Raw genomic sequence first — 24,309 nt, 5'->3', positions numbered from 1 at the left:
CAATCAATCAATCAATCAATCAATCAATCAATCAATCAATCAATCAATCAATCAATCAATCAATCAATCAATCAATCAATCAATCAATCAATCAATCAATTCCTAGCCAGCAGCAACAACACACCCTTGCGAAGGAGTGACACAGCAAGCACCTTAAAGGCGTAACACCTAAACGTTGTAACCTGCTAAGCAAACTTTTCCAATTTTTACATCCCGGAACAAGAGAGTGTGGTTGAAAAGCAGCAACACAACACTCCGAAGGATTGAAGTTAAACCATCTTGATATGCCGCATTGTTCTTTTCTATTCTTACCACAGCTGTATAACCAGAAGCAACAGTGTGTGCTTGTAAATCAGCGACATGGCACTCTTAAGGGGTGATGTAAACCATTTCTATCTGCTACAGAACTATTTTCAATTATTACTACAGCTCTTCAACCTAAACAACCTTCAGCCACTCTATGAAGCCTATCCCACGCTTGTCACCATTTCTGAAGCAATAACAACATGCAAGTGTGGGGAAGAGGTGTTGAATCAGAATGAACTAAAGCGCTATGAGAAATCTCAAACATTTGCCTCACCCTGTAGAATAACAATGGTTTATCATGACTAAGACGCTGGGAATCTGAACATCTGCCACTATACACATTGTAAACCCTTTTAACTTGAATGTAAACTTTATTGTAAAACTCCGTAAAATATTCAGTGCAGGATCACCAGAATGTAAGTATTAATTGATTGATTGTAGGGTTTAACGCGCCGACGCAACGCAGGCGATGAGGCGCGCCGTAATGGAGGGCTCAGGGTTAATTTTGACCACCTGGGGATCTTTGACGTGCGCCGAAATCTCGTACATACGGGCGTTTTTGCTTTTCGCCTCCATCAGAAAAGCGCCCGCCGCGGCCGGGAATCGAACCCGCGACCTCGTGCTCAGCAGCGACACGCCTTAGCTACTGAGCCACCGCGGCGGGTAGAATTGAAGTATTAAACCACAGCCATCAATATGAAGCAAAACTGCAATGAACAAATTTTAAATAAACAAATTTTAAATAAACTGTTGGTTTAGTCCTCTGAAATCCGAAATACATGGAGCTATTTTAAAACAAGTTTCATAGCTTACACTTCTGAAGTTCCAACACTGCAGACACAATACAGGGCAATTTGAACTTAGTCCAGCAATCAGTTTCTTTGATGCCGTTTTGATCAGCAGCGGGTACATACAAACCAACAGCATATACAAAACAGCGCACATGAGCATTTTTCGCAATGTATCGAAAACAGGTGAAGTCCTGCCGTGGGGCCACACACTTCCAGCTTTCTGCAATGACGGGGTTCAATATCAAGAAATATTACAGTGCGAATGTTTAGTTACAAGCAGCCCCAATCCAGTCACTGCATTTGATTACCTGATCAATATTCGCAGCACTCGTTCATACTGTTTTTTTTTTTTTTGCTGTAAAGCTACGCAGTCTCAGACGACTGTGCGCGAACGTTTCGTTCTTCTCACGTGTCTCGAATAATGCTGTAATCATGCCTTCTGACGCCAGGTAAAAAAAAAAAAAAACATCGTTGCTCCGGCTGTACCTCGACCTGCCAGAGCAATATGCGAAGCTGATGCGAATCAGTAAAGAACGGTACCTTCCGCTGTTATTTATTAAACTATAACGCGATACTTAACAGCGTGTAAAGCTGTACAGCCAGCGGCCCGTATGCGACAAAAACAACACGCCACACACGTGAGCACCACCTGGCAGGGCGTCTGGCCAGACGGGAACAAACTACGTAGGCCTAGCGCTCAACACCGGGCGCAGCTTACGTTCAGCACGAATAAAGAACCCTTGCAACTAGTCACCGTTATTGTCGTAGAGTAAAGCCACTCATATGATTCCCTCAGAGAGGTTGCGTTTTGCAAACACACTTTCCACAATCACTCCAGCAATAGTGCAGCCTTGATGTTCTCGGTTGATTGGTGACGACGTTGCGCACAAAAACAGACCACCACAATTTCCTGATGTACATATCACGACTAGAAATACGTACATGGAACAAACAACGATCACGGAACAAACGCGTTCTTGATGCACTACAGCACAATCACAAATCGCGTACACCGCTTCGGTTCCGCCAAGGTCGTTGACGCTGGACAACGCGACAGTGGAACGACGTTCGGCAAGCGAGCACGGCCATATTAGAAGTAGTTCTCCTTCCAAACGATCGTCAGTGACGTCACGCTAATGGCGAGACGCCATTGGTTGCAGATGAGCACAACTTCCCTTTAATGTGAGAAATGCCTCTGCAGAGGTAAGCTGTCACTGACTATAGTTATTTTTGCAATTGATGAGTAAGCGACGGTTTGGTTTTAAGTTAATTTCGGCTACTCGAAGTTCCTTCGATAAATGCATGTGTTGATGTAATAAATTCTCATTTTAAGGTTTCGGTCATTTATCTCGTCAGGTCAGAAGTTTCACTTTCGCGGAACTCGCATTGCAGGCTACGTGAGACAGATGACGACAAGCTTGTTCAAGAATACCGGCAAGCAGAACGACGGTTTAGACTCGTGCGAAACAGCATCAGCAGTTTATTTACAAATACAGTGGAACCCCGGTGATACGCCCCCGGACTTACGACGACCCGGTTCTTACGACGGATCACTGGGGTCCCGGCAAACTACCCATAGAAACAATGTACTAAAACCCGGATGATATGCGGTCGGGTTCAGGCAGTCCGCTGCATACGACAGACCCTGGTGCAAATAAACTGGCGGGTTTCCGGTATTTTTCACCGCTTCACCGCCTCGTCCCCACCAACTCTATTCTTAAACCCCGTTTGACGCTGCTTGATGCGCAAAGGTCCGCAGGCGGGCCAGACCACTGGCTGAACAGACGCAACCAACCAGGCGGGTACTCATGAGCGGGAGTTAACTGCGACGGCTCCACGCGGCAGCAGTACGCCAACGCCCCAACCGCAAAAAGTCGAAGTTCACGGGACAGACGGATCGTGAATTTCAAACTCCCGTCGAGCTGCCGACGAACGCGAAAACAGATACGACGCAATCCCACGGCGACGACCGAACCGCCACTTCCCGCGCCCGCTCAATCCAAACTTCTTCATTTCACAACGCCCTATATCTCTCCTCTCTGTTTATCAGTGTCTTTCAAAGCCGCGTTGTCACCCCGCTCCTTTCTTTGCTAGAGTACCTCAATTCGCGCGCGTCCGCCGCAAAGGTGGAGACACGTAAATACCCTTTGGCACTGCCATTTTAGGTCGCCCGCTGGCGGCCGCATCTGTAGCAAGGCTGCGTTATAATTTTCGCCGCAACATGGTTTACTCGCCAAGTTATAATCATCTTATCTATTTCGCGTTGCTGGGTCTTGTGGGAAATAAAAACAGCCATTTGTTCAGCCCTTTTACCCAATAGCGACAGCACTGGACCGTTCAAAGGGTGTCTCCCCCATGCAATGCCACCATTTTTACATCTTCGCCTTGTACTATCGTTCGTTTCGCTTGGGCTTGGCAGTTTCACACTCGCCTTTTGCCCTGTCAGTTTGCTCGACGACGTCGGAATTATCTGGCGCACGCAGGACGCGGGGCTGGCGGGCTAGGTGGACGCCATGGAGAGGATTGGCGCACAACACAGGCGTGCCTTCTTTATTAAACTTGGGATTTTAGCCATAGGTTCGTAAATCACGCGAGAACGTGCTACATGTAGTATTTTAAATAAGTTTTTAGCCCCCCTGTCGCGTTAGAACGTCTACCAGGCCGGCATTTACCAGCACCCCGGTCATACAACGCTTTCTCGGGGTCCCTTGAAATTCGTATTATCGGGGTTACACTGTACCCAAGTTTACTTTAAATGTGGTTACCTCTGCCTGCGCCACTCACCCGCGTTTTGGGCTGAAAGTTCGACCATGTTCATCAGTCGTATCAGAGAGCAGATATCTCCCGTTTAGTTGCAGGGCGAGTTTCATCATGGCGCCGATGTTGTCGCCTTATTTGACCCTTTGCAAGCCCGCTCTATGCCGACGAGGCATAGACTGCACGAGATGTTGTGCAGACGACGGAGAACTGTGATTGGCTGCTTATCAAGACATCACGACTCACTTCATGAGTTGAGGAGGAAAGCCTCGGTGAAATCGGAACTGCATTTTTTTCCTATTTATCGATATCGGGCAGCAAAACGGGTATGCATTGTTTGTTTGTCAAGGTTCCACACTTATCAAGGCCCACACGACACAGTTTGTTTTGAAATCTCTTCACGACCCCTTTAAACACTCCTGCACAAGGGTTTCATATATCTCAGCTTTTATTATGACGACACACATAAATAATCGCTACAACGCTAATGGCCACATGTGAATGTGTCGACCAGAGCTGCTGGCCGAGTTCACTTGTGCTGAACAGTGTATAGGAACTTGGTTCTCCTTCGGGTTGCGAAGCGTGTCGTCGGCGGCCGCAGAGCGAAGTTGTCTCTACTTGCGGTAGCACGTGCAGGTCTGCTTGATGATTCCCGCGCAGTATCCTCCGCGCCGCCCAATGCTACGGCAATGGTTGTGGCAGGCGCCCTGGTTAAGCGGGCAGCCAAAGCCGCGTCCTGGAATAGAAGACAGACAGAACTGTTTTCTCCTGTTTTCGCAGCGCCAGTTTTCTTATCAAGCCAGTGTTACGTAAACTATCGTGGGCATGTTTTCAGGGAAACACATAGGCAATAAATTATAAAGTTCAATGGTTTGGGTGCGTTGGTACTCTTTCGTTTCAACACAGCGCGAGAAACTAAACTATGTGCCAATGAACCCCACAAGACACAATCTTTCGCACACACAAAAAAAGTGCGAAATCTAAACTGTTTCGACCCTGCCGCAATGGCGCAGTAAGGTAGACGTCTGATGCGTAACACGAAGGACCCAGTTTTGATTCCGAACACGCGAAGCGTTTTTTTTTTTTTTAGGAACTTGATGTGCTATTTAAAGTGAAGCGTCCACTGCCCATGGAAGAAAAATTCGGGGTAATAAATGATAGAATAAATACTAGTGAAATAACTGCACATGGTAAAGCATAAGACGAAGCGCAACAACACTATGCTTTCATTTAATCACATTTTTAAAATGCAGAGTTCCGATGGGCTGAGTACAAAAAGCTCATTTCTTTTCCGGGTAGTTATAGAGAAGGGGTTAGAGACATATTAAGTTTCGTTTAAATACGTTAGTTCCATTTAAACACGTGTAGTTTCTTTTTAAATACGTTAAATGGGTGCACGCTTTCCCGGGTCATTTGGTTTGTATTGTTTGTGACGCCATCAATTCTGCAAAAATTGCCTTGAAGGGGCAAGCGTGACTTGATGGCTTGTGCCAAAACGCAAGGTACACTTTACTTACTACACTCACTAAGCTTCTCACTAAGCGTTCCGTTTAAACCAGGCCCTAGTTGTTCTACATCCTGCATAGTACATGAAAAAAAAGTACTAAAATAATTGTTTTCCTGGTGCAGACAAAAATGTGGTGTCAAACACAAGCAGCAGTTGTGAGATGCCACCCGGGGGTTGTATACCACATCTCTTTCCCGTGTAGTGTGCAGTATATAGGATAAGCTGCTAGTATTTGAAGTAAACGTTTAATGAAGACCAGATATGGTTAGCAAGGCCCCAAATTCGCATTTATACATAACACATTTGTGCGTGTGGTTGCTTTTTCAGCGTCAGGAATTGCTGCGTTGGTACCACCTAATACCTGAGGATATTCATAATCAGAGCCAGGACAGTTTCAATTTTACTCAATGTTTATTGTGAATAAGGAAATGAAAAGTTCTACAGGAGCAACAAAAAAAAATCCGAGGGAGTTGAACCAAGGCTGCGTATACAACGCATCTGAAGAGGAAGCAAAATACTCACGGACTCTGACGTGGGGCACGTCACTCTCGTCATCTTGAGCTGCTGATGTGCAGAAGAGTCCTACACATAAATATGGACATTTAGTGTTTATAGCGCGAAACAACTGCTACCTAACATCTGCCACTTTCGCGGAACATTTGTGAAGCCCGCTTTGTGAAGCCTCCGTTATTTTACAGTTTACAAAGCGCTTGCGCTAAGGCTGATTCGCAGCAGATTTAGTGCGCGATGCGAGAATGCGACGGCTGACGTTATGCCTAACGCCATGCATGTTGTGAGGTCATCGTCGTCAACCGGTTGCAGGAGATCAAACTGCAATGTCAATAGCGTTACTCGGCACGTCGTAAGGCTCTACCTAAAGGTTGTTCATGGTTAAGCCTAAAATAGGACATTATACCAAACGACCAACTATTAAGTCTGACGTAGTAAACTAGAGCCCATTGGAAAACACAACCAATTGCACGCCAAGCTGCAGGACCCGGTTGACGTTGGTAGACCTCAAAGGTAAATGTTATGCCTAGCCTGGTGCACACTCGACACTTGCTGCGGTTATTCTACCAAAGTGATACAACCCCCGACTAGTATATACAGGCAGTATGACATTGGAAAGCGCTTTCTAATAAAATTTGGCCCTTACTCTGATACCCAAGTGCGTGCTCTAAAGCCTTCTCTGGAGGCGACTAGAGAGTTACAAATCCTCAGGGTGTTGGACAATGCTTTATCAGCGGGAATGCATGCATCCTCTGCCCGATATTGTGTGGCTGCCAAACCATCGGTCATTTTTAAAGCTTAGAAACAACGTTGTACGCATTCACGGAAGAACTACACGCCGCGCGATAAATAAGGCAACATTTGTATGCACTTCTCAACGTTCTAAGTTTGCTCAAAAGAAAGCGTTTCAGAGGAATCCTTTCATTGATTTTACTAAGGAGTGCTTTGACCTTTTATAGAGATGTCCATGATGCTCGTTTAAGTGTTGCAAGCGGAGTCCCCGAATGAGCAGTTGGTTGCGTTGCTTGCAATGATATTTGTTGCGTGCTTTTTACGCTTGTTTTCATTGTTCATTGCATAAAGCCTAATTTTTACCCTTGGGGAATGTGCCTAAAATATATACTAACTATAGCTGACGTGGTGAAAGCAAGAAAATGGGCCTAAATAATATCATAATGCATTTACGGAGTGCAGTTTTGCTACATTTCTGGTGGAGAGACACAACTTTTAATATCGTTAGAAAAGAGCAAGAAAAATAACCTCTTTATATGAATGGTATATTTTTATTTAATACGAACCCCTAGCTCACTACTCTCACTCTGACACAGAAGACGAACAGGCACCAAATATTGTACGCGAGAAGACTCACCCGCTACAAGGACGAAGATGAGGGCAACAGCCAGGACCTTCATGTCTGCTTGTATATGGTCAGCGTGGCCTGGTAGGCTGCGTCAATGAGGCATTAAAAATGTGCATCAACACGTGGCAAAAAGTGAGTACTTGGCTTCACTTTGGTAAAAAACCACTCGGTGCTCATTGCGAATGAGTGCTAAATCGACGGGATGTAACGTGGAGTACGCCAGCGGGAAACCGATACCAGATTCATAATTTTATGCGTCCTGACGCAGCTTTCCGCTCTCAGCTTTCACCTTCATTAATTTCTCACAAGGTGCTGCTTTTGTCGTTGTCACCCTGCAGATCTGGAGGCCTTGTTCTCGGGTGGTTACGTTTTTGTCATTTTGTTCCGCTAGTTTAGCAGCGCGCGACAGAATATGATCTTCTCTGAAGCCTTCTCGGAAGGTCTTCTCTGAAGCCTGTCAGCACGTGATGAGGGCAGTTTGTTATAATGTCCCTCGTGGAGTGTGAAACTCTGAATATACATTCGGCGCAATTAAAGTTGCTATTAAGCGAAACGGAAATGTAGCAACAATGATTCTTTTTTTTTTTTTTTGCACTGGGCAATGCAAGCAAGGGGTACTTTCAGGATTTTACTGGTGGGTAGGTAGCAGGTCACATGGACTGGACTTAAAATGGCACCTTTAATGCAGAATGGTATGTAACGGCACCCTCGAATATCTATCGTTCCCCACGCTGACGAAGAGTTGGATGTTGATCGCGTGCCTGCTTACTTTACAGATGGTCAGTTATATCCAAAGTGATGGGTGTAAGCAGCCGTCAGCTGAGCTGCCATTCCGCTCTCTGGCTGTGTATGAAAAATAATGGAAGCTCAGGTTGCGATAAAGTGGTTCCGTGTTAAAACCGTGAGCCTTAAACATTTAATGTGTGTACAAGATTTCCCCGCATGTCTCAGTCCAAAAGGATTTTAATTACACCCTGTAACCCTTTCCTTCGGCGGCTTTCAACTGGAAGCGAAATTAAACTAAATAATTCGCCCAGTGCCGGTGCTCATATATAATTTAGGGGAAAGCGATTTTACTCCAAATTTTTTTTCTCCCAGCAGATAGTAAACCTGAACCTCACAGTCAATTCGAACCAGCTCCTTCACAGCCCTTTTCGCAGTGCAGAAACAGACGAAGCAATATATTACGTCAGTTATACTCAGAAACGGCATCGCAATCATTTCCGCCATATATAGCTCCCAGGCGGCAGTCTAAGCATTAGCTAGCGGATTTGAAGTCACTCATGCCGGGCCGGAATTCTCGATGACTACCATCTAGCCGACTTGATAAGCCCATTCCGATGTTGCTTGTGCGGGAAACGACCAAATACGTCGTCAGAAGAACAATGATATAGACTAAGGTGTAATTTAAGAAGCCTTAAAAAAACTTTCGTGTTTCAGTGAAACAAAGGTTCTGTTAAGTGAGAAGAGAACGTCCTCTTCAGATGGCAAAAGACTGGCGAACGGATACATCCGTAAACTTTTTCTTTGTTCTAAACCACAAGCAACTAGGAAAGGTCACGGCACAATGTATTGATCAGTTGTCTACTAAACCTACAGCTATTAAAAAGAGGGCTGCAATGTAGTATGAAACGTTTACCGGTGTTGTACAAATTCGGAAGTACATGGTATAATATCGTATCTCATATATGCACAATGAACTGCAGATTGCGAATAATGATATCATGACTAACTTTTGGAAAAGGGAGTGAAATTTGTCGCAATGATTACCTCTGCCCTTCAATTATTTTTGAGGCTTATCATTCATGTACTCAGCATAACTGCTACCGTAGCTACCAAAATTGCACAAGGAAATAAATGTCCGTCAAGCCAGTTACATGCGGACTGTTGGCGACGGATGAACTAATTTAAAACCGCTAATGTACTGAGGGTCCCGTGAATGATTTAGAATGCAAACTTTTGGAGGCTTCAGGCAAATAAACAGCAATATTTATTTTCAAAACTTCGTGTATAAGGAGTAAATTTTAAACATCGATTACAATAGTTTCAGCCATTTGTAAATGACTATTTAAAGCCACGCAACAAGATCCAAGAGTGCGGCATAAAGAAGCCACAAAATAAGCATTGGTGCATATCCAACCAAAGCTTGTAGAATTCCTCATTTTCGAAGCATCTACAGCGTTCAAATACCGGTGGCCTCAATTGCTTCATTGAGCTCACCATTCACAAGGGGTGCGTGAGGAAAGATTCAAAAGTACACCAGCGTTTAAGCAGCACGAGCAAAAGGACTGGAAAAAAGCTTACCTTTTGCTTTGGTGCCCGACTCTGCGAGTGTAGTTTCATTCATTCTGGCGAGGATTTTATATACCGAATGTTGTGACGGAAAGACCAGGAAATAGTGCCGGACCACGCGTGGTTTTTCCCGCCGTTCGCAGAGCGCGTATTGCCCCCGAAGTTGCATCGTTGTTTCTGCGCAGTGATGAAAAGGACGCGGGGCCGGATTTACTCCGGTCAACGCATACCTAGACTTTATTCATGCCGCTTGTTGCCGGGAACAGCGGGCTTGTGTTATCGCCGCACGGTGTAATCCCCGAGTGACGTATACAGTTAGTTTGTGTTGGGCAAACAGCAAGAAGTAAGTCAACAGTCCCGTAACCATTTCCCGGCTACACGAGCGTGGCAAAAAAAGAAAGAAAACGCAGAAAAATAAAGCGATGTGTTTCAAGCCTGCACGCAAGACTGTATACCCGATTTTTAAGGCCGCTTGGATTGCTTTCGAAACGAAACAAAAGAAAGCAAGAAAAGTTTCTTTTCAAGGGAAGGTTTCTTGATTTCACTGATGGCGGTGTCGTAGCCAAACGCATGACAGAAAAGCCAACTTTACACATTGAGAGGGAACATGATGATGGTCATGAGGATGATGATCATGATGATAATAAGAATAATAATGAAACAAAAAAACGGTACCGGTGGTGGGAATCGAACTGGGGTTCCTCGCGTTATGAAGCCGAGGTCTCTCCGACTGCACCGTCACCGTATTTTTTTTTTCAACAGCAACTTTACTTAGATCAATCAATATGAGTACAGTTGATATCGAAATATAAAACCACGAGAGCACAGCCGAGGGTGACGTCATATTCACACATCGACATGTTCACACATAAATATATCAGAAAAAAGATCCCGGTTGCAGGTTTGGTACACAGCTACAAGCTGCGCCATCATCGCATTCGGATCGGTCCGCATTTCCTTTGGGTTCGTTGTGCGGGCGTAGGCTTTGGACTTCGGCTGAGTTGAAGTGGACTTTGGCAGTTTCGACTGTGGCAGTTTGAATTTTGGATGACGACGATGGGGGGGGGGGGGAGGGGTCGAAACATTTATTCACGTAAAAGAGGCTCGCACTTGAAGGCGGGAGAAGCCCTCAGTCCAGGGTCGCTGCGGCGTCTGTGGTCCTGTGTGCCCGGTCCACCAACTGTCGCTGGTCTTCAGGGTCCGAACTGCACAGCGCGGCCTCGCACTGCTCGAAGTTGGGGGCGCGAATAATGGGGGCTGCTGGTGTCTTCTGGAAAGCGTACGTGGTGTGGTTCAGTGTTGCATGTTCGCTGCATTGTCTACCGACGACGATGAGGGGGGGGGGGGGGGGGTGAGGGAGAGGGGCTTAGCTTTCTCGTGGGGGATTCGTTTGCTGTCGTCTGAGCTTGAAGTCTGACTTGCAGGCAGTGTGCACTTTGATCGTTGGCGCGTGGACTTTGATTGCAGCGGCTTTGACTTTGGATCTTTACCATTTGATTTTCGCACGCGAGAAAGCTTCGCGTTTTAATCATAGTCGTAGTTGGACCGAGGGGCTCATGATTTTTTATGCGTTACAAATTATAGAAACCAAGCAGCTGCACACATAAGCACAGGTTGTCCGAGTTTATACTTAAGAAAAAATAACAAGACATGGACCGCCTGAGGCTGAGCTAATATTCTCGGTCATCGTGTGAAAGCGGCTGTTATTTGAATGCGAAGAGTGTTTTGGGTATTAATACCTATTTCAAAGGCCTATCTGGCCTCCTGGCTTCACAAGCCCGCTGTAATACGGCATAACAACTGCTGCGAGCATAAACGCGCAGCGCGCCCGCACACACACACACACACACACACACACACACACACACACACACACACACACACACACACACACACACACACACACACACACACACACACACACACACACACACACACGCACGCACGCACGCACGCACGCACGCACGCACGCACGCACGCACGCACGCACACACACACACACACACACACACACACACACACACACACCCGCGCACACACGCACACACACACACGCACACACACGCGCGCACACACACACGCGCACACACACGCACACACACACGCACATACACACGCACACACACAAGCACGCACGCGCACATACACACATGCATGCACACACACGCACAGACACGCACACACACACACGCACGAACGCGCGCACGCGCACACGCACGCACGCACACGCACGCACACACGCACACGCACACGCACGCACGCACACACGCACAAGAAATACAGCTTCGATCCAGCTATTCCGAGTTTAGGATTTATTTCCTCATTTGCCGATGGCTGCAGTAATTCTCCTAATACAAAAGGTACCTCGCACGTAAGACAGTTCCGCCAGTATTTTTTGTTACGTTAAACAATAGAATTTCAATCGGTGTGTTAAACACGAAGACGGGAATTGAATGATTGCAGACCACATGTGAAAAAAATAAACAGAAACAGTGGTTTTCAAGACTATTCTGCATCGAAATTGTATGAGAACTCCAAAAAGACCCGCCTAGAGCGCTTTTGAGACGTGTTTGCCCGTTGTGCGGGATGCGTTTCATGTACCAGGTTCTCTTTGAAATGTTGCGGAAATAGATATGAAGGGTTAAAGGCTACTCATGTTAACACATAGAGGAAATAATGCTCTAGAGAAGCCCCTCCCCATGCGTTAGATACGTCGGGAGGAAGTTACGATATTTTTAGCTATCCCTTACCCGCAATGTTATTCCGGGAGCATTGTGTTGCTTCATTGCCACACCTGATTTTGCCGCTTCGCTGGTGTCTTCTGCGTTCGCATGCCAAGTCAACTGCGGTTGGACCCGAAGTGGCGGCGCGGGAGTGGCGATGAAAAAGTTCGTTTTTTTCAGTACCCCAAACTTGAAACAGGTGTTGAAGATACGTACTTAATGACCGCATGCCCCCTAAATTTTAGGGTATACGGATATTGCTTTCCATATAGTATCGCATTATAGCGCCACAACATTGAAATAAAAATAGCAGCGTATATCTGGAAAATTGAAGCACGATTTGTGTCCAAGTTTGTGCTGCATCTGAAGGAAGACGATGTCAATTGAATTCATGACGAGCTGGTGTACGTTGAAATTGGACAGTTGATGATAATGTAAAATCGTACAGACAATTTTGATAAAGTCCAACAAGCCCTGGATGATTAGCAAGTATTGAAAGGGATGCGCAAGGTAGTACGGTAGGCGCAAACTCGCATATGTCTTATTAATGTACTTGTAGAGCTATGGAAAATATTGTAGCGTACAAGTAGATTGTTGTGCCATGAATGCAAATATAGCACTCGCGGCAACAGGAGTTGCTCGTGGTGCTGAAACTGTTAAAAGCATGAAACATACATCGCCGTTCCGCACACTTTCCCGCACTACGATTTGTGGCATCACAAACCATGAAGGCTGAAACTGAGTTGGTGGAGCCCCTGTAAGCGTTCTCCGGGAACAAACATTAAAGCAGTTACTTGTGAATGTATAATAAATCTATACGGGAACTTTTCCGAGCACAATTTTTTAAATGGTGCATATTTCGGCGCTAAAACATTATTAGGTTCTTTTATGACCACCGGTGTTAAGATTTGTTTTTGACTTCAATTCGCTGTAATATTTTCCATAGCTCTACAAGTACATTAATAAGACATATGCGAGTTTGCGCCTGCCGTAAAGTTCCGGAAGAACGCCCACCCAAACTACAGAGATATCGAGTGAAAAATACGGGATGGGCTAACTTTCGGGGCAGGTGCGAAAAACTACAAAAAAGTGGGCCGCACCGCCCACTACTGTGGAGATATCAAGTAAAAACGCCGGACACGTTGCGTCTCTTTTGTTCACAATCGAGGCATGAGCGGTATTCGCGGCGGCAGGACGTTTTCCTGGAAGAAGCTCCCTGGGTTTTTAAAGCGTCGAAGCTTGCGCGATTTTATGTGGTGGGCAATCTTTGGGAGCTTTTAGCAAATTGTATATTTCACCCCTAAATGGGGTGAGCGATTTTTCGGAGGCGCGCTTTCTCTCGGAACTTTACGGTATGTATATATCAGAAGCAGCGGCCAAACACTGTCGCAATCGGCTAAACGACCTGCCCGACCGTCAGCCGCCATGCTGGATAATGACGGAATGATACTACTCCTTTTTCTTGGTGACCGCACATTCTTTGTTGGAAATGGCTTCAGTAGCCCAGCAGTCGCGGTGGTTCTCTGCTGAGACCAAGAATGCGGCTTCGGTCCCGCTCTTCAGATGAAGCCGAGCAGCGAAAACACCCGTGTTTCGAGATTGCGGCGCAGGTTAGAGATCCACAAGTGGTGGAAATTAATCCGAAACCCCCATTACAGTGGGTCTCACAGCCCAGCATCGGCGCTTTAAACCCCTAAAATGGGAAAATTCTTTCGAGTAACGTAAAGGTCTTCACGATGTGTGACACACATTTTTGCATTATAGAGAAGTGAAAGATAAACAAGACACAGAAATACAAACTTTAATTATTTATTTCTAAGCAAATATAGCACCATTTGCTGCCATACAAACGCCGAAAGAGCTTTTAAAGATGTGGTGTTTTCATTAAGATAACAAATCATTAAGCCAGTGTATCTTCAAGTAGAGGTCTTCCTTAACACTAAAACATTTCTACATGCGATGTACTGTGACTGCTCATTTATTGCTGACCAAAGTTCTTGTGCTTGGGAAGATTCATATATATCATCATCGCCCTCATCATCACCATCGTTATATTTACGCAGATTTCAAATTTCGAAGGGATTAGTTAGCTCGCCATAGCTACACCTGGACATGAGGAACGCCGTACTAAAGAACTACTGATTACTTTGGACCATCTGTGGATCTTTAACGTGCGTCGAAACCTCGACACACTGACGTTTTCGCTCTTAAAATTAACCACCATGGCCGGGATCCAACCCTTCCTTCTCCGGATCAATATCACGTCGCCTTATCAGGTTTTTTCACGCTTTTTCAGGCCTTCACTTGCATATTCTCCCATGTCTGGGGTGTCCGAATCTATTATTTGCTACCAACGTTATTTATCTTATCCCTACTTTCCCTACTTCTAGTTCCGTTTTTCGTGAGCCACTCCCGCTGACCCACCTTCAACTGCCTCATTCGTGTTTATTGAGTTATTTTTGTGCTATGATTTTGATGCCGAAGGTAAGTGTGAACCGTTTCATTTTAGCCACGGAGCAAGAATATATAGGAGGCGAAACGGCCCATTGCAGCAAGCGCGGGCGAGCGACCATATAATGTCGCAAAAAAAAAAGTTGACATCTACGTTTGGGTCTTAAGAGGTATGACGCACTAAATTCACTCCGGCGTGGAGGGACCGTTTTGGAACGGAGTTGCTGCATTTATTATTTATGCTTTCCAAGTGCTAAAGTTCAGTGACGAGAGCTAGGCTAGCTGCAATGGTTTTAACCACCGCGGTATAGGAAACCCGGAGCACATCTACGCTTGCGTGGCTGAAGATATGCGCGTGAATAGTCGCGGCTGCGTGGGGTTGGTCAGTTCGAGACAGAAAGACAGAGTCAAAGTTTAAAAGTGTTTATCGTGTGGCCTGACAGAACGTTTAGGGTTCTTTATAAGACAGAAGAGGGAGGGAGGGAAGGAAGGAGGGAGGGCGTGAATCATATTTGTTGAGTAAGATTTATTGGAAGTTTGAGGAGAGTTGATAAAGAGATGGTTGTACCTGTAAGGTGAAACAGAATTCCAGGGCCTCAGAATCAGCTCACGCTAATTTTTAGGTGACAAGCTGGCCAGAGCAGCCTGTCATGGGTCGTTATAGGTTGGATATGTGATATTTGAGTTGTTCACTCCTGAGCACATCCTTGAAAATGACCAGATTTCGGTGAAGAGAGTGGGTGTTTTGCGTCTTTAAGATAATGTTGGGCGTTTTCTACCAAAAATCTTCGCCAATCCAAGATTTGTGGATATATGTGTTGGTTTGCATCCTGAGCAGATTTTACGATCCTTTAGCAATATGATTCCTGTCTGGCACGGCGAAGGTTGGTGTAGCTAGGCGTAGGATGAGGAAACGTTTTCCATATTTTTCGGTGAGGGGAGTGGTAGTGGTGGTCGACAAGGAGCGCGGTATCCGAGTTGGAGTGGACCTTGATCGGCTGCGTCGGTCCCTTCCAGACCAGTGCCCGTGTGTTAATGCAATGTGAACTTTTATGACTGTGGATTCGAGAACATTTCTCAAGCGTTTAGATACTCTGCCTGTCTTCAAGAGACTAATGGCCGATTGAGCGTGTGTAAAGCTGTTTAAGCATCTATTCGATAGTTCCGCTGGGGGGCGGGGGTTCGCAGAGAGGATTCGATTTGCGTGTGTAGGAAGGTAATGGAGTTGCAGCGATTGCTATAGTACTCCTTTACGAGAATTGTTGCCTTCGTACTTACGAATGTCCCGGCCTCCACGTATACTGTTTTCATCATAATTATGGAACATTCCTCAAGGGGTCCTGGCTTATCGCCTGTCCTCGCGTAGATTACGATCTCGTTCATCTTAAGCGCTTAAAATCACACTGACACAGAAGACAAGGGCCAGCGCTACTTCAAACTGGATTTTATTGAATCGCGGTGAAATATATACCAAAAAAAAGACGAGATGAAGAAAACGTTACGATTATACAGAGATTAAAATAACGAAATCACTTGGAGCTGTCCCACACGCGTCAGTCATTACCATGAACAGTTCTTTTTTAAGAACGCTGCCTCCTTATCTGACAAGGCTACATCGATGTTGTACTGACACATTGGAAATCGCCTAGGTAGTTGCATTTCAGCTGCCTCCACTATCTCAAGCGTGCGCTGATCAGAATCATGAAACAATATCACAGAGTTTTGAAAGTACGGCTCACACTGGGGGCACTCACCGCCGTGAGTTCACAGGTTCCCATCCTTTCTTTTCTGTACGTTATTCTGATGTTCGCGTAACCTGGAGTCGACACACCATGCCGTCTGTCCTACATATACCCTTCCACAGGGCAACGGAACACGATATACAACCCCTCTATCGCATTCTACGTGCTTGTTTTGGTGCCCAATGCTACAGCCAGTATTTTCTTTCTGTACAGGACATGTGTCTCTGCAAAGCCTCGCGAGCTTGAGTGGAGTGGGCATTACAACCCAAACGCCAGCTCTGGGCCCTATTTTCTTTAACCGATGTGGGATACCGTGCAAATACAGTATAACCGCCGTCTAACGGCGCTCGTTGCCGTCATGCACGCTGGTTTCCGTCGCTTTGTATGCCTGCTTCTCACTCCTGTGGACAGCCTCAACGACTGCCACAATGACGTGTTCAAGATACCCTGACCGTCTCAGCCGAGAGACCTGTGCCTCCACAGCGCTTTGCACGTGATGGACACAGGACTTCTTGAGGGCATTGGTGAAGCACATCATCGCTACTGAGCGTTTCACCAGTTTGGTGTGCGCGGAGTTATATGGCAACAGGGGCTTCTGGCTGCGGGGTGCGTAACTCCAGCAAACCTGGTTGTCCGAAAACATGAGGCGCATGTCCAAGAACTTTAGAGCGTTACCTTCTGGTACTTCGTGCGTTACTTGAAGCGGATTCAGGCAATCTTCGAACACTGCCAGTGTTGACCGCACATCGTTCTCAAAGCTAGACGCACCCCTATGAAGGACAACCAAAAAATCATCTACAAACCTGTACACTTTGGCGAAATTTGTTGACATCAATCTAACCGCTAGCACCGGTCGACATGGCCCAGAAAAAGATCGCTCAGCACTGGAGCAACACAGGACCCTATACAGACACTCTCTTTTTGTATGAAGGTTTCGCCGTTCCAGGAAACATAGGTGGACTGCAGATAGATCGACAAGAGGTCGAGAAACCCTTGCATCGGTACTCCACTTTCATTTTGAAAGGCTACGGGACTCGCCTCTAGGTTGCGACAAAAATTGAACAGACTGCGAAAGAATGCCTGAGCAGTTTTTTTTTTATGGATGATAGTCATGTGCTAAAAAGTGAACTGTAGTCATCTGATTCAGCGCCCCGTTGTACGTGAGACGTTTATTGGTTTTACTGCTTGTACATAGTTCATTTTTTGCTTTCAGTGTCATTTCCCATACCTTCCATATTCATTCCTTTCTCTTTCTGTCCTCAGTACCCTCTCCCCAGAGGGAAGTAGCAGGCCCAAGATCAATTCCTCAGGCCGACCTCTTCTCCCTTTCAATAAAAATTTACTCTCTCTACGGGACCAAACTCAAAAATTCATTCTTCGACACACTCCAGGACGCGGTCATGTGGCAAGGAGTGATAGAGTTCTTTTATGTCCATAGAAAAGCCATTAAATGCACAGTGGGAGTGCTGTGTCGAGAAGTAACAGACCTCTTCGGAGTTTCTGGTACGGAAGGGATCCCCAACGTCCAGCAGCTGAAGGTGTTTCTGTATAAACAGGCCTACTGCTTTCTGCCAGGTGTGCCGTTATGACACTATCACACGAAAAGGCATCCCCTCCTTATGTGTCTTCTCCGCAAAAAACATGTCTATCCCAAGTTTGGTGCATTTTTCAATTTGTTTGGAGAGAGAGGATAAACATCTTTATTTGGAGCTTAATGGTGCATGATGGTGAGAGCATCACCGGTGGGGGGCGTCCGCTAGTCCGGGATGCCCTGGTCCTTGCTGGCTGCTCGTGCCCTCTCTGTCAGCATGCGCTGGGTCGAGAGGTCCGAGCTGGACAGCCGGTCCACCCACTGCTCGTACGTGGGACGGGGGTTGGGTGTGAGGGATGGGGATTGTTGGCACTCCCAGACCAGATGGTACAGGGTGCCTGGTTGGGGGCAAAAGTTGCAGGTACTATAATACTGGGTGGGGTAGATATGGTGGAGGAGGGTACAGTGCGGGTAGGAGTTGGTCTGTAGCCGGCGGAGTGTGCTCGCTTCGGCTCTGGAAAGGTGGGAGTTGGGTAGAGGGAACTGCTGGCGCTCGTGTCTGAAGTGAGCGAGAATGTCCACAGCACTGTTAAGTGTATTTGTTCACACAGCTTGCGAGCCTTCGTCTTAACAGCTCTTAGCGATACATCAGATCGTGCGATCATTACATCACCAATCGCTTTCATTGCCTTCTCAAAGAACAAACCATGCGAAAAAACCCCGAACTCACCTTCTTTGTCGGGCGGGACGACGCACAAGTTGTGGTGTTTCAGATACCCCACGACGGCTTTGACAGGCAACCGGTGATGGGCAGGTTCACGATGCAACAGAACGTCGACGCCTTCCGAGATACACCTATCCCTCTCACTTTCAGATGCCGCACTAGCCACTCTCCGCACAAGCGTTAGCAGCTTAGGCCAGGACAACACAGGTTCCACCACACAATTTGGTCCGAGGCTGAGCGTGCGTCGAACATGGTAAGGTAGCGTAATGTCCTTCGAAGTGTGGATGGCACTATTGATGCCTGCGTCTTCTTAGGGCGATTCATGCGGAGTAAGGCGAGAGACGACATCCAGAGGCTTTCTGCAGTCCGGTCGATCTGTGCGCAATAATCACGCCACCGTTTCTTCTTCACAAACGCGGGAACTTGCTGGCGGTGCACATTATTGTAGAGGCACTCCCTGTACAGGCGTTCCTGTCTTTGCCACTCCGACCACAGCACCTTGTAAATCCGATTATCATGACCGTATGACGGTTAAAACCCTCCAAACATTGCTAAAATGTTGTGGGGCAGTTGTTTGACACGTAGGTAGTATGACAGGGTGCGGGACTGGCAAACCGAGAACGTTATCAGGGTTGCTAGCATAGAAGGGTTGGAGATTAAACATTGGAAAGAGGCCGATGAACTAGAAATTACTTGAAGAAGGGCTTGCGTTCGGGCTAGTTGGTATTCCATAACGTTCATTGAAAGCGCATAAAATCACACGGACACAGAATACAAGGACAAGCGTGTGATTTTATGCGCTTAAGATGAACGTTATGGAACACCAACTAGCCCGAACACAAGCCCTTCTTCAATTGATTTCGATCTGTTTGTCAGGGGGGGGGGGGGGGGGGGGGGGGGGTGGGGGGGGGGGGGGGGGGGGGGGGGGGGGTATGGAAAGTCGCTGGATCGGTGACATATCCATCGTGGCGCCCAGCCTTTTTTTCTGGATTTGTGACTAAATTTTATAGGATGACCATTTTGTTTTCCCCGGACGTTGTGCCAGGAGAGTCTGACTTATTCAAAGGTATCGTAATACACAACTTAAAGACTTTTGCGGTGATTGTGACAATCCGGGAGACCTGCCCCCAATGCCTGACCTGATGATGGCCTTGTTCAGTAATGGTAAGTAGTGTACGATATCCGGAACATGAACAGTTCCATAATTTTTTCTGTCCTTCCTGGCCTTGCGTTTTCCCAATGTGGGTCAAATATTTGGCGATTTCGCTCTGGCGCTTCTCTGTAGAGCCAAGATACTTACGGGACTTTTTTCGGGGATCACATGCTGGCCGATTGTTAGCGCCATTAATCGTTTGCAGGACCTGAGCTTACGATGGTGACAGGACCGCAAAATTTTTAAACTATTTTAAGATTCGTGTAATTAGACGCCAGATACTCGCTTTCTTGTTGTGCCACAATTTCTTTCTGATTGCAATGTAGGCCTTCCTTGGCTTTTGAGAGCCTGGTGTTCATCTTTTGCCACCTGCTTAAGCTAGCTGTAACAGAATGTTGCCTCCGGCATCAATTTAGGTCGAAGGAGAGGCGCTTCGGTGGCGGCGTAAGTTCTGGGGACGCCTGGCGACCATGTCTGCTCAGCATGTAACTGTAGAAGGAACTTCAGTGCGCAGGCGCGGCGCTTGCTCAAATCGCGTATGTTTACTTCTGCCGTAGGACGCTCCTTTCCACAATCTAATTTACGCTGCTCGACATTCCTGATACCGGCGTGCCCCGTATCTTGCTGCCGCAGTTGTTGGCACTGATGACGTACTTCCGTGGACGCTTGATGAGCACGGCTGATAGCGGACGGCTACGAGCATTGCCTCCTGTATTTTTACAGGAGGGCGATGCTAGAAGGCATGGCAACATCGAAAAATGAGCCTAATAACGCTAGCGCGTTAAAACCAAGGCAGAATGCAAAGCTTCGTAGCTGCGACGGCGAAAGAGGGCAGCGGAACCTGATGGACGAAATGATAGCGGTAGCAATTCATCCCGTGGCTGTGCAGTGAAATGCCGATCGCAACGGCCGCGCAGTTTCTTTACCTGCGGCAGATTCCGCTAGCTTAAAGGGGCCCTAAAAGGCATTTTGAGCACACTAAATGAAGTAGCGCAATCGTTAGATTGGGTCGTCAAGGTCATCTGGGCCAAGTATTACTGTTTTACGCGCAGCGGAAAGCTCACACTTTTGTTGCAAAGTTTGTCGCTTTTTTCTCACCCTTTCCTTCGTGTTTTTGGACGCCGCCATCTTTACATGTCTACATCATCGATTCCCCGATGTTCGTCATGAGCTAGACATCCTGCTATTGGGTGGCTTTTTCACGCACTTCCGGCAAAGAGATGAGTCGTCTGCTCAGCGTCGACTCGCCGGCTGATCTGCCAGCGTAGTGCCGGAGTGCTTGGACATTTTACGACAAACGAAACAAGTGTAAACAAACGCTTAACCGTTCGTATTGAATGCAACACGGCCATAACACGACATGGATATTCTCTTACCGGAGTACGTTCCGTAAAGAAAGCGTTGAAGCCCCGTGGCACTTCTTTCGTGCAATCCCAGAGAACGCCCTGAGCCGAATGCCCGGGTTTGACGGATATATTTTTTTCCACTTCAAAACAATCCAGAGACGCGTTTCGAACGAACACAACGTCACAACATGCGTTGCAAGTCTGAACCGCGATTGACAGACGATGGGTTGCCTCCTCCTGCCTGTCGTAAATTCGGCGCTCACCTCGCGCGCGGTTTGCGGGGACGAACAGCAAGTCACTTAACTCTGGCGCGCAAGCCGAGATGGCTTTTAGCCACGCGCACTGCACATACCCCATGCGAGGTTGAGTCGTACGCCGCTCGAGAAAGATAATCCAGACCATGGGAAGCACTATCCACCCGCAGAAGCACAACGTCGCATTTCATCGCGAAACAAAGGCGTCCACAACACACACACCATCGCCTCCTGTAATGCCAAACGCATCTCACACTTCCTAATGAGAGTGAGTGGTACGTCTGCAGTGCCCTCACGTTGCGAGGTGGGGCCCCGAGCTGAACCGGGATCACGCAAGCGTAACTGACCTCTGGGGCGGTTTGTGCCTTGTTGCCAAGGCAACCGATGTTTGAGATCGGCAAAGAAAGGCGCTTGCTCCAGCGCTAGAAAGCTCAGAGCCGCGCCGAAGCATGTTTTGCCAACGTTGCCGCTCTCCACCACGCGTCGCCCCAAGCTGAACTGGTCACATGATTGAAGCGTTTTGTGCACGGGTTCTGTATCGGTTTAAAATGTCTTTTTCACACGGCGCCGGCAGGAATTACCACCACCGCAAAATAAGACCCGGCACCAGCGGGGCCACATCTGATACGGCGCTTTTTGGATAAACAGTGCGCGGTGCATGAAAGGGACCGAGCGCAAGATCCTCCCCAGCGGCTGCGAGTTCGCCGCCGATTAAAAGTCACGTGCTGCACTGCAGCAACGCACACCGCGAAAGGGCAAGGCCAGGCCACCGCACACATGCGGCCAGATTTTTCGTTCGCTTATCCATCCTTGAGCGGAGTGCGGAATTCATGGTGTCAACAAAACTTGCCCGTAGCAGACGGCAGTCGGAGGAGCGTAATGCGGAAGTACGTCACCGCTGACTAGCGCAGCATCATGGGAGGGAGTGCTCGCGCGCCGTCAACCGTTGAAAAGAGGAGGAAACGCGGCGCGACGATAATGTGCGGTTTTTGATTTACGATTTCTCAGCTAATACTCATCGCTTTAACAAAATTCTTGCGGGAGGAGATTGCTAATACATTGTCTTATTTGGTTACATGTACATCCATGCATCGGCGGAAGGTATTTCAGGACCCCTTTAACCTATAACGAGTGCTTGTGACATTATCTGGCCACGCCAGGAAGCCTCGTTCCCCCTTCTGTCTTATTTTTGCTCCGTGGTTTTCGCCTACTACCTTTTGCCAGAAGTAAAATCCCCTACCCATGAAGATGTCGATCCAAGAAACAGGACATGTGGTGAATAGCTTTGTTTTCTTGACATCGGCAGAAGAGACGCAATGGAACGACAACCGGAAGGAAGCGGGTCGTTCATAGAATACAGCCTTGAATTGTTTACATTACTCTAGTGCGTGTCAGATCTTATTAGTGGTGGTGAGTACAAAACCCACTCCATATCATGTCCCTTTTTTTTTTTTCTGCTCTTTTCTACGGGAGGTTGCTCCCCTAAAAAATTGGCCGCGTATCTGCTCCTTTCGTTGCAAATGTCGTCAAAAGACAATAGTCTTTATCGGCTTTTGCGAAGTAAATGCCTCCCTTCGCTTTCCCGCTCACCTCTCATGTTGTTCCTCTTGCGTCGCGCTCCTGCCAAGGTAAAGACGCCAAAGGTTTGCTTAAATCATTTTAAATTTCCCGCGTTCTACTGCTCCAAACCGGGTGTCTCGATGCGAACGCTGCCGTACGGCGAAGACGCGCGTTAATCGAGGCGCCCTACTTCAGCGTTTATAGAACCGCGTTTCCCTACTCCACGTGCGTTGCATGCAGAACGTGGAACCTATATAGTGGAACCTTGCGTAACTGTTGCCGGTTGATTTCTTAAAATGGCGCCAGAAGCTATAGTGGCGCGGGCGACAGCAGGCGACGGTGGAGTGAATTCTTTTTCTGCAGTTGATGAAGTATTTAATTTCGCAAAAGTCAAGCATGTTTGATTTTTTTATAAAGGAACACTGCAAATATCGCTTCTATATTGATTTGTTGTCTCATATTTGCGTAATGTCTTCTTGTTCTTCTTCAACAATGTTGACAAGTATGAACCTTACACCGGACATAGACGGGTAGATTTAGGTGTGACTATATAAGACTATTGCGCAGGCATTGTTTTGCTTTGGCCGGGTGGCTGAATCGAGTCACAGACAGACAGACGGACAGACAGACAGAAAAACATACACAGACCAAAATTTCTGGGCTTAAGCAAATTTCTGGGCTAAGGTCACCGCGGCCACACGCCTCATAAAGAGGGTCGCCAACAGAAAGGCTGGCATGCGAGAGGACAGCCTGCTACGGCTAGTTCAATAGTTCGCCATAAGCCACGTGGCGTACGTCGCCGCCTTCCATAACTGGCGGTTAGACGAACGAAACAAGATCAACGCGATGATACGGAAAGCCCACAAGGCCGCACTCGGACTTCTCGACTGCATGAGCACCGAGAAGTTGTTGGCCCTCGGCGTGCACAACACGCTCGAGGAGATCGGAGAAGCACAGCGAGCCGCCCAAATCGAGAGGCTCAAGGAAACCAAGACGGGCAGGGCCATCCTCGCTAGACTGGGTCTAGACCCCGGTACGAGCGAGGAAGAGTTATGCGAACAAGAAGACGTACCCGAAAACATCAGGTGAGGAATGTGGGTCTACCCCGTTCCAAAGAACATGGACCCCGAACACAGCGGAGAACGGCGGAAGGCTCGAGCCAAGGCCATGGTCGAGCTGCACGCTGAGATTCCGGGCACGAGGTACGTGGACGCGGCAGAGTATGGAGGCAAGAAGACGTACGCAGTGGTGGTCATCGACGCCAAGACCGGCTCAACAGTCACCGCGGCAAGTGTCCGGGCA

The 24,309-nt window shown here is 47.4% G+C and overlaps 1 protein-coding gene across 1 annotated transcript; it reads right to left on the bottom strand.

The window, feature by feature from the left end:
• Positions 1-4,284: 4,284 nt before the first annotated feature.
• LOC144138730 (4 kDa defensin-like) lies at positions 4,285-9,614 on the bottom strand. Its single transcript, XM_077671151.1, has 4 exons — positions 9,536-9,614; positions 7,241-7,317; positions 5,884-5,943; positions 4,285-4,590 (listed from the first exon to the last, which is right to left on the bottom strand). Exons 2-4 carry the CDS (start codon positions 7,281-7,283, stop codon positions 4,469-4,471), a joined length of 225 nt encoding a protein of 74 aa, XP_077527277.1. The 5' UTR covers positions 7,284-7,317; positions 9,536-9,614; the 3' UTR covers positions 4,285-4,468.
• Between the last annotated feature and the right edge of the window lie 14,695 nt (positions 9,615-24,309).

Source organism: Haemaphysalis longicornis, unplaced genomic scaffold (genome assembly GCF_048455015.1).
Source record: "Haemaphysalis longicornis isolate Haplotype H1 unplaced genomic scaffold, Haemaphysalis longicornis Haplotype H1 scaffold_1, whole genome shotgun sequence".
NCBI lineage: Eukaryota > Metazoa > Arthropoda > Arachnida > Ixodida > Ixodidae > Haemaphysalis > Haemaphysalis longicornis.
This window is presented reverse-complemented; position numbering and strand designations above follow the sequence as displayed.